The 11,136-nt window shown below is 47.9% G+C and overlaps 1 protein-coding gene across 4 annotated transcripts in view; it reads left to right on the top strand.

Moving 5' to 3' along the window:
- Nucleotides 1-11,136, top strand: part of LOC111965971 (bromodomain-containing protein 8) — a 38,970-nt gene that overhangs the window by 22,006 nt on the left and 5,828 nt on the right. For all 4 annotated transcript variants that reach the window (XM_023990407.2, XM_070444287.1, XM_070444285.1 and 1 more), the window contains 3 exons: nt 110-202; nt 287-355; nt 493-778. In XM_023990407.2, the coding sequence (XP_023846175.1) occupies nt 110-202; nt 287-355; nt 493-778 (448 nt within the window). The remainder of the gene's footprint in view (nt 1-109; nt 203-286; nt 356-492; nt 779-11,136) is intronic.

Genomic DNA, 11,136 nt, shown 5'->3' with positions numbered 1-11,136 from the left:
CCACTCACCTACCCTCCTGCCTGTCTCTCTCTCTCTACCACTCACCTACCCTCCTGCCTGTCTCTCTCTCTCTACCACTCACCTACCCTCCTGCCTGTCTCTCTCTCAGCTCGATATGTGGGGAGGATCAGGAGGCCGTTCAGGCTCAGAAGATCTGGAAGAAAGCCATCATGCTGGTGTGGAGAGCAGCAGCCAATCACAGGTCAGCTCTTAACCATGTGCCCAATAACAGCCAATATGTCTAAGGCACTGTAGGGTTTGCCTGATCTGTTGTTATCTGTGACAGGTACGCCAGTGTGTTCCTCCAGTCTGTGTCTGATGACATCGCCCCTGGTTACCACAGCATTGTACACAGGTGAGAGTGCTATAAGAGCAAACTGTTTGTTTGCTATTATATGTTATGTACATATGAAAATAAAATCTTTATGAACAATGTACATACTAACCTTCCCCTCTTAAACACACACTCCTCCCTAACACATCCACACACAGACCCATGGATCTGTCGGCCATCAAGAAGAGTATCGAGGCGGGTCAGATCCGTACCACAGCAGAGTTCCAGCGTGACATCATGCTGATGTTCCAGAACGCGGTGATGTACAACAGCTCTGACCACGATGTGTTCCACATGGCCCTGGAGATGCAGAGGGACGTTCTAGAACACGTGCAGCAGTTTCTGGCCACTCAGCTCATCATGCAGACCTCAGAGTCCTCTATCTCCACCAAGAGCCTCAGAGGCCGCGAGGGAGGCCGCAAGCCAGGGGAGCCAGTGGAGAAGGTAAAACTAGACTAGACACACACCTCCAAGGCCAGCATCGACACCAACGAGCCAAGACATAGGACAGACTCTGTACCCATCTCATACCCCAATAATCTTATCTTGCCTCTCTCCTAACCTCCCTGCCATTACACTTCCTCTGTAGGAGCATGGAGCCTCTGTCTCCCCTCTCCATTACTACTGTCTGTCTACTGTCTCCCATCTCCATTACTACTGTCTGTCTACTTTCTCTCCTCTCTGTTACTACTGTCTGTCTACTGTCTCTCCGTTACTACTGTCTGTCTACTTACTGTCTGTCTACTGTCTCTCCTCTCTGTTACTACTGTCTGTCTACTGTCTCTCCTCTCCGTTACTACCGTCTGTCTACTGTCTCCTTTCCGATACTACCGTCTGTCTACTGTCTCTCCTCTCCGTTACTACCGTCTGTCTACTGTCTCTCCTCTCCGTTACTACCGTCTGTCTACTGTCTCTCCTCTCCATACTTACTGTCCTGTCTAACTGTCTCTCTCTCCATTACTACTGTCTTCTACTCGTCTCCCATCTTCCATTTACTACTCCGAGTCCTGTCTACTGTGCTTCTCCTCTCGTTTACTTACCTGTATGTCTACTGGTCTCTCCCGTTACTGACTACCGTCTGTCTCTTATGTCTGTCACTGGTCTCTCCTCTCTGTTACTACTGTCTGTCTACTGTGCTCTCCTCTCCGTTATACTACCGTCTGTCTACTGTCTCCTTCTCCGTACTACCGTCTGTCTACTGTCTCCTCCTCTCTCGTTACTGACCGTCTGTCTACTGTCTCCGCTCTCCGTTACTACCGTCTGTCTACTGTTCTCTCTCCTCCGTTACTACGTCTGGTCTACTGTCCTCCTTCGTACTACCGTCTGTCTACTGTCTCTCTCTCTTTAACCGTCTGTCTATGTCTCTCCTCTCTGTTACTACCGTCTGTCTACTGTCTCCTCTCCGTTACTACCCGTCTGTCTACTGTGTCTCTCCTCTCCGTTACTACCGTCTGTCCTAACTGTGTCTCCTCCTCTCCGTTACTACCGCGTCTGTCTAACTGTTCTCTCCTCTCCGTTACTACCCCGTCTGTCTACTGTGTACTGCTCTCTCTCCGTTACTGACCCGTCTGTCTACTGTCCTCTCCTCTCCGTTATACCGTCTGTCTACTGTGGCTCTCCTCTCCGTTACTACCGTCTGTGTCTACCTGTGTCTCTCCTCTCCGTTACTCCGTCTGTCTACTGTGTCTCTCCTCTCCGTTACTACCGTTCTGTCTACTGTCTCTCCTCTCCGTTACTACCGTCTGTCTACTGTGCTCTCCTCTCCGTTACTACCGTCTGTCTACTGTGTCTCTCCCTCTCCGTTACTACCGTCTGTCTACTTGTGTCCCCTCTCCGTTCTACTCGTCTGTCTACTGTGCTCTCCTTCTCCGTTACTACCGTCTGTCTACTGTGGCTCTCCTCTCCGTTCTACTGTCTGTCTACTGTGTCTCTCCTCTCCGTTACTACCGTCTGTCTACTGTGTCTCTCCTCTCCGTTACACCGTCTGTCTACTGTGGCTCTCCTCTCGTTACTAACCGTCTGTCTACTGTGCTCTCCTCCTCTCCGTTACTACCGTCTGTCTACTGTGGCTCTCCTCTCCGTTACTACCGTCTGTCTACTGTGGCTCTCCTCTCCGTTACTACCGTCTGTCTACTGTGGCTCTCCTCTCCGTTACTACCGTCTGTCTACTGTGTCTCTCCCTCTCCGTTACTACCGTCTGTCTTACTGTCTCTCTCCTCTCCGTTACTACAGGTTCTGTCTACTGTGTCTCTCCTCTCCGTTACTACCGCTCTACTGTGTCTCTCCTCTCCCGTTACTACCGTCTGTCGTACTGTGTCTCTCCTCTCCGTTACTCCGTCTGTCTGTACTGTCTCTCCTCTCCGTTACTACGTCTGTCTACTGTGTCTCTCCTCTCCGTTACTACCGTCTGTCTACTGTGTCTCTCCTCTCCGTTACTACCGTCTGTCTACTGTGTCTCTCCTCTCCGTTACTACCGTCTGTCTACTGTGTCTCTCCTCTCCGTTACTACCGTCTGTCTACTGTGTCTCTCTCTCTCCGGTTACTACCGTCTGTCTACTGTGTCGCTCCTCTCCGTTACTACCGTCTGTCTACTGTGTCTCTCCCTCCCGTTACTACCGTCTGTCTGACTGTCTCTCCTCTCCGTTACTACGTCTGTCTACTGTGTCTCTCCTCTCCGTTATACCGTCTGTCTACTGTGTCTCTCTCCGTTACTACCGTCTGTCTGACTGTCTCCCTCTCCGTTACTACCGTCTGTCTACTGTGTTCTCCTCTCCGTTACTACCGCTGTCTACGTGTCTCTCCTCTCCGTTACTAACGCGTCCTGTCTAACTGTGTCTCTCCTCTCCGTTACTACCCGTCTGTCTATGTGTCTCTCCTCTCCGTACTACCGTCTGTACTGTGTCTCTCCTTCTCCGTTTACTACCGTCTGTCTACTGTGTCTCTCCTCTCCGTTACTACGTCTGTCCTACTGGCTCTCCTCTCCGTTACTACCCGTCTGTCTACTGTGTCTCTTCCTCTCCGTTACTACCCTGTCTGTCTACTGTGGCTCTCCCTCTCCGTTACTACCGTCTGTCTACTGTGTCTCTCCTCTCCGTTACTACCGTCTGTCTACTGTGGTCTCTCTCCGTTACTACCGTCTGTCTACTGTTCTCCTCTCCGTTACTACCGTCTGTCTACTGTGTCTCTCCTCTCCGTTACTACCGTCTGTCTACTGTGTTCCCTCCGTTACTACCGTTGTCTACTGTGTCTCTCTCTCCGTTACTACGTCTGTCCTTATGTGTCTCTCTCTCCGTTACTACGTCTGTTACTGTCTCTCTCCTCTCCGTTACTACCGTCTGTCTACTGTGTCTCTCCTCTCCGTTACTAACGTGTCTCTGTGTCTCTTTCCGTTACCCGTCTGTCACTGTCTTCCTCTCGCGTTACTACCGTCTGTCTACTGTGTCTCTCCTCTCCGTTACTACCGTCTGTCTACTGTGTCTCTCCTCTCGCGTTACTACCGTCTGTCTACTGTGTCTCCTCTCTCCGTTACTACGTCTGTCTACTGTGTCTCTCCTCCTCCGTTACTAGGTCTGTCGCTATGTGTCCTCCTCTCCGTTACTACCGTCTGTCTACTGTGTCTCTCCTCTCCGTTACTACGTCTGTCTACTGTGTCTCTCCTCTCCGTTACTTACCCGTCTGTCTACTGTGTCTCTCCTCTCCGTTACTACCGTCTGTCAACTGTCTCTCCTCTCCCGTTACTTACCGTCTGTCTACTGTGGCTCCCCTCTCCGTTACTACGTCTGTCTACTGTGTCTCTCCTCTCCGTTACTACCGTCTGTCTACGTGTCTCTCCTCTCCGTTACTACGTCTGTCTACTGTGCTCTCCTCTCCGTTACTACGCGTCTGTCTACTGTGTCCTCTCCTCTCCGTTACTACCGTCTGTCTACTGTGTCTCTCCCTCGTCCGTTACTACCGTCTGTCTACTGTGTCTCTCCTCTCCGTTACTACGTCTGTCTACTGTGCTCTCCTCTCCGTTACTACCGTCTGTCTACTGTGTCTCTCCTCTCCGTTACTACCGTCTGTCTTACTGCTGTCTCTCCTCTCCGTTACTACGCTGTCTACTGTGTCTCTCCTCTTACTACCGTCTGTCTACTTGTCTCTCCTCTCCGTTACTACCGTCTGTCTACTGTGTCTCTCCTCTCCGTTACTACTCGTCTGTCTACTGTGTCTCTCCTCTCCGTTACTACCGTCTGTCTACTGTGTCTCTCCTCTCCGTTACACCGTCTTTCTACTGTGTCTCTCCTCTCCGTTACTACGTCTGTACTGTGTCTCTCCTCGTCCCGTTACTACCGGTCTTTCTACTGTGTCTCTCCTCTCCGTTATACTACGTCTGTCACTGTGTCTCTCCTCTCCGTTACTACCGTCTGTCTACTGTGTCTCTCCTTCCGTTACTAACCGTCGTCTACTGTGGTCTCTCCTCTCCGTTACTGACCGTCTGTCTACTGTGGTCCTTCCTCCGTTACTACCGTCTGTCTACTGTGTCTCTCCTCTCCGTTACTACCGTTGTCTACGTTCTCTCCTCTCCGTTACTACCGTGTCTACTGTGTCTCTCCTCTCCGTTACTACCGCTTGTCTCTGTGTCTCTCCTCTCCGTTACTACCGTTGTCTACTGTCCTCTCCTCTCCGTTACTACCGTCTGTCTACTGTGTCCTCTCCTCTCCGGTTCTCTCGTTACGTTGTACGTCTCTCCCGTTCTCCGTCTGTCTACTGTGTCTCTCCTCTCCGTTACTACCGTCTGTCTGTCTGTCCTCCTCTCCGTTACTACCTTTGTCTACTGTGTCCTTCCTCTCCGTTACTACCGTCTGTCTACTGTGTCCTCCTCTCCGTTACTACCGTCTGTCTACCTGTGTCCCTCCTCTCCGTTCTCACTCCGTACTACGCTCTGTCTACTGTGTCTCTCCTCTCCGTTACTACCGTCTGTCTACTGTGTCTCTCCTCTCCGTTACTACCGTCTGTCTAACTGTGCTCTCCTCTCCGTTAACTACCGTCTTGTCTACTGTGTCTCTCCTCTCCGTTACTACCGTCTGTCTAAAACTGTGTCTCTCCTCCCGTTACTACGTCTGCTACTGTGGCTCTCCTCTCCGTTACTACCGTCTGTCTACTGTGTCTCTCCTCCGTTATACCGTCTGTCTTACTGTCTTCCTCTCCGTTACTACCGTCTGTCTAACTGTGCTCTCCTCTCCGTTACATACCCGTCTGTCTACTGTGTCTCTCCTCTCCGTTACTACCGTCTGTCCACTGTGTCTCTCCTCTCCGTTACACTCCGTCTGATCTACTGTCTCTCCTCCCTCCGTTACTACCGTCTGTCTACTGTGTCTCTCCTCCGTTACTACCGTCTGTCTACTGTGTCTCTCCTCTCCGTCCTACCGTCTGTCTACTGTTCTCTCCTCTCCGTTCTACCTCGCTGTCTACTGTTCTCTCCTCTCCGTTCTGCTACCGTCTGTCGACTGTCTCTCCCTCTTCTCCGTTACTACCGTCCTGTCTACTGTGTTCTCCTCTCCGTTTACTACCGGTCTGTCCTTACTGTGTCTCTGCCTCTCCGTGTACTACGTCTGTCTAACTGTGCTCTCCTCTCCCGTACTACCGTCTGTCTACTGTGGCTTCTCCTCTCCGTTACTACCTTTCTGTCTACTGTGGCTCTGCCTCAGTCCGTTACTACCCTCCTGTCCTACTGTGGCCTCTCCTCTCCGTACTACCGTTGTCTACTGTGTCTTTCCTCTCCGTTACTACCGGTGCTGTCCTAGCTGGTGCTCTCTGCGCTCTCCGTTACTGACCGTGTGAATCTACTGTGTCTCTCTCTCCGTTACTTACCGTCTTGTCTACTGTGTCTCTTCCGTCTCCGTTCTACCGTCGGCCTGTCTACTGTGTCTCTCCTCTCCGTTACTACCGTCGTCTTCTACTTGTGGTCTCTCCTCCGTTACTACCTGTCTGTTACTGTGTCTCTCCCTCTCCGTTACTACTGTCTGTCTACTGTGTCTCTTCCTCTCCGTTCACTACTTTCTTACTGTTCCTTCCCTCGTTACTACGTCTGCACTGTTGTTCCTCCTCTCCGTATACTGACCGTCCTGTCTACTGTGGTCTCTCCTCCTCCTTGACTACCTCTGTCTACTACGTGTCCTCCTCTCCGTTACTATCCGAGTCTGGTCTTACTGTCTGTCTCTCCTCCTGTCCGTTACTACCGTCTGTCTACTGTGTCTCTCCCTCGTTCTCGTCGTACTACGTCTCTCTCGTCTGACCGCTGTTCACGGTCTCTTCCTCTCCGTTACTACCGCTGTCTGCTACTGGTCCTCTCCATCTCGTTACTACCGTCTGTCTACTGTGTCCTCTCTCCGTTTGACTACCAGGTCTTGTTCTCTCGTGGTCATCCGTTCTCGTACTTACCTCTCCGTACTACCTCCGTCTACTGGTCTCTACTTGTGGTCCTCTCTCTCCGTTACTACCGTGTCTGTCTACTGTGTCTCCTCTCTCCGTTACTACCGTCTGTCTACTGTGTCTCTCCTCTCCGTTACTACCGTCTGTCTACTGTGTCTCTCCTCTCCGTTACTACGTCTGTTCCTACTGTGTCTCTCCTCTCCGTTACTACCGTCGTGTCTACTGTGTCTCTCCTCTCCGTTGCTACCTGTCTGTCTACTGTGTCTCTCCTCTCCGTTGCTACCGTCTGTCTACTGTCTCCTCTCTCATTTTCGACTGGCTCCTGTGTTCTCACTTGACTGTCTGAATGTGTTGTCTTGTTTGTCTGACTGTACTTGTTTGTGTTGTTTCCTCTGGATGCGTGTGTGTACAAGGCGTAAATGTCACTGTGTGTTTGTGTGTTTCTTTCTCACTAACTGTTTGTCCTCCTACAGGACAGTGTCCCAATGGCCTCTCCCGCTTTCCTTCTCTCTCTTTTGTAAGTATTCTCAGTCAAAGGTCAAATCTCACCAGATTAAGCAGAGTGCACGCTCTGTATCTAGTCACACTACCAAAACACACATCTCACACGCATAAAACACAAGTTTGCTAATCACACTGACTATAGTGAACATTGAAAAGGCATACACTCACCTCTTATATTAACAAACACATCCCTCACCAAGTTTTTGACCTTGGTATTTGATTAAGTGGACCCATCCTGGTTGTGGGTACGCGCATTTGTTTATCGCTCATATGCCTTTTTTTATGTATCCAGTGGTTGTCTTCAACTTCTTTCTTTGCATGTCTCGTCTGGTCCATTGTTTTCTTTCTTTCTGTCGTTTTAAGAATCTTTTGTTTTCTTCATTTCATCTGGCGGGCAGCAGAGATAATCTTGTTTTAAACAAGCACGCAGGAGCCATCGCTGGGTGTCTAACCTGTGTCGGACTCACCTCTAACCCAACCTCTTCCCTGCAGGACGCGGGGCACCAGAGGCGCCGCTGTGCTATTGAGCAGAGACATGAAGATGAAGAAATAACCGGTCAAAGGCGAGTAGGGTTCCAATGAACCTTGAAATGTAGGGAATTGGAGCGAATTTAAACCAGAGAATGTTGATGGAGTTTGTTACTGGTTCTGTGAAGTTAGTTGTTTGAGTTTAATCAGAGTTTTCGGGTCGCGTCTGTCGGATGGCGAGCAGGGCTGCAGTCCTGTTACATTTTAATTAACTTAAGTCTATGATTTGCATTTGACCAAGTACACTAGATTTACAGTTGCCACAAGTTAACCAGCAGACACTGTGTCGCCTGGAGTACTGAAAGTCAGTGTTCTACTTAGCAGTGACTAGTGACTGGACCTTTGGGGCCTCTGTCTGCATTGTGTTTTAGGAATGTAGCCAACTGTAAAATATCCTGCAAAGGAATTATGAGTCTACTGTATGTTAAGTGGAGTACAAAAAAAGTAGTACCTAGTGGTTGTGAACTTTATGTACAGTTTTATTTTTTTTCCCATTGTATGTTTTGTTGTTCAAACTGTTTATTTAAAGTTAGAAATTGAAAAACAGATGTCCGTAACTTTGACAGACATAAGTTGAGACCTCAGTTCTTAGCGGTATAGACTAATCATTGTGATTCTGAACAGCTGTTTTGATTGAAAGAGTATGCGAACCCTGAAAGAGTATGTCAAAAACCATTCACATTTTTCTCAGTTAACAATACTGCAACTAGTCGGGACACAGGGTAAGGGCACACGAGCTGCTTCCACATCCAGCATAGAATTGTCGCATGGTTTACAAAAGACCAATCAAGCAATGTTTCGAACAGAAATGTGCACAAATATAAAACCTGTCAGAGTTAGATTGTATCCACTACTTTAACATATTCACCCCCTGCATATAACCAGTAACATGCATTCTGTGCTCTTTTCTATGTCAAGCTGAAATTTCAGCAGTACAAACATATAGGGTCATCCAGTCCTCCGCTTTCAAAAACACGTACACAAATGTCTCTTTTCACAATTGAAAAACGACTGTTCTTCATGATATCCAGTGCAAAAACGTTCTTATGTTCAACTCTCCAATCAGTAGTGTACACTAACATATATTTAGTTCAACTGAAAAAAGAACAGTGTGCAACAGCTTTTTTTCCTCCTAACTGGAAGTCGAGAATTATAGCCACATGTTGATTCCTGATAAGAAATGTTCTCAGCAACTCATGTATGACAGCTCGCGGAGGAATACAACTTTTCTGACCAGTCCGGTACTAGGGGTCGTAGTTTTAACATCCTTGTCGGTAAACGAAATATGTGTCTTGAGAGCGGCCAACAGTCTTTGTCCAGCTTTGAACACGACGGACAGCTCGAAAGTAGGAGTGACAGTCGGTCGGGTGTTATAGTGCCAGCAATTTGCAGCTGTTGGCCCAGTGTGGTCTCCAAATAGACCTGTATGAAGCCGCCCGCGAGCCCGCACGCTCTCCCCGCGAGCGAACGCACCACATCCAGGGCACGTTGCGGTCAGTGGGCGGGAAGCAGTCAGTATCCGCCCCGCAGACCTCATTTCTTTAGTTCAGAGAGACAACGCCACTCTGCCTGTCATGTCCCGCTGGAGTATCTCTCTTCACAGTCGTAGCCGTTTCAGAGCAGACTCTGGAAAAGAGATGGTGTGTTGATATCAATATTTGCTGATGAAACCAGGAGTTTGAAGTTGTACAGCTATACTTTAGGTCATTGCAGACATTTGCCAGGGGCTATATTTAGGCCTTATATCCTATATATGCCAAGACTATTTGACTACTTAGTTATTCAGGCTATTCCAAGAACATATGCAACATTACATTCAAACCATCTTAAAAATGTTATTTTGATGATTATTTCCTAAACACGTTGCCACTATACGATTTCGAATATTACATACTTAGTTAACATTGTAATAGGGAATTTATTTCATCGTAAAAATAGCAATGTATCTAGCCACTTGAAACTAGGGAGAAGCTCAGTCAAAGTAACTTTAGAACAGATCATCAGGCTGATGTTTTACTAAGCGACAGCTCATGACATCTGGCTTGGCATGCACGTGCATGTGTATCACGCAGGCTACTGTGCCGCTTGGGAAATACATGTTACGTCCAGGCCAAGCAGATACATATACCAAAGTTGCCGAGGAATTACAAAGTAAAAACTTGTGTTTCCAATTATGGTCCTCTATTGCAAAGTTTGTCAAAGCCTATAAATTCACCAAAATTACATGAATTGTTATCAAAAGCCATTATTAGTACAGTACATCTGAGGAAATACATACTTAATTTCCAGAAATCAAGACTTACTTGAGTTTCATTTCCTTGATGAATTTCAGAAGCTTTCAATGCTGACTCACGCACATGGATTTTTGTCGCTCGAGTGATTGACAGAGAAACTTTCTCCATCAGGTTCGACAATGTTATCCGTCTCAGACACAAACTGGAATTTCGTGTCCGAGGACCAAAGCCGGGTATACACCATTGTTGATTGTCTCGCTATCCTCCAATACCCACCTCAGTGATACACGTTTTCTGTCTATTCTCTCCATGTAGAAGTCAGTTGATTTAGGTCATTGGAACTGTCACTGGGTTTAAATATACTCCTTGGTTGCCGTCAGCGTGACTTTTTTGACTACAGCCAGACCTATAAATGGGGACCGCCCCAGTACCTTGGTTACATAAGCAGCGCCGACGGCGAGCAACTGGACTGAAAACAGGGTTGAATCAGCCTCACCGGCAGACATGCCTAGAGCGTTGCATTGCCTGGCTACTCAGTTACTGATGAATATCACCTCTTTTATCCAGTATATTCGTTTCCTGTGCAATGAAATGCTATTAGACCAGGTATATTGTTAGGTTATCAGAAAAGAAAAATGAAACAAATCTCATCCAATTAAGAACAAATGGTTTTATTTTGTTTTAAACAAAGATTGTTCTATCCTCATATGTATTTATAAACTGATACAGAATTATGGATACCTTGAATTTAGCCTAAAAAGAAGCCCCCTAAAATGATCGTATTGGATATAGAAATGGTTGTTCTTGATTCCCTTTGATGAATCTTCATAAGTATGTCACCTGTAGATCTGGAAATATCACTGGAAAACACGTTCGCTAGCCCACTACCTTACCTGGCTGAGCACAAGGTGAAATCACATCACATGCGCTGATACTCACTGACCAGCAGGAAGTGAAATTTCCCCTGAACCTGGATCTTCCCTTGCCTGCTCTTCCTCTTCCTGTTTTTCCCTCTACCCTTGGGTCCACTGTTCAACACTCACACAAGTGTTCAGACATGGGGAAATGAATGCGTATTCTGAAGAGATCAATGTTTCTCACAAACAACTCTTGGGCAAACAACCC

Source organism: Salvelinus sp. IW2-2015, linkage group LG6.2, assembly GCF_002910315.2.
Source record: "Salvelinus sp. IW2-2015 linkage group LG6.2, ASM291031v2, whole genome shotgun sequence".
In the NCBI taxonomy this organism is placed as follows: Eukaryota; Metazoa; Chordata; class Actinopteri; order Salmoniformes; family Salmonidae; genus Salvelinus; species Salvelinus sp. IW2-2015.
Note: the sequence above shows the minus strand (reverse complement) of the source record. Positions and strands in the feature narration are given on the sequence as shown.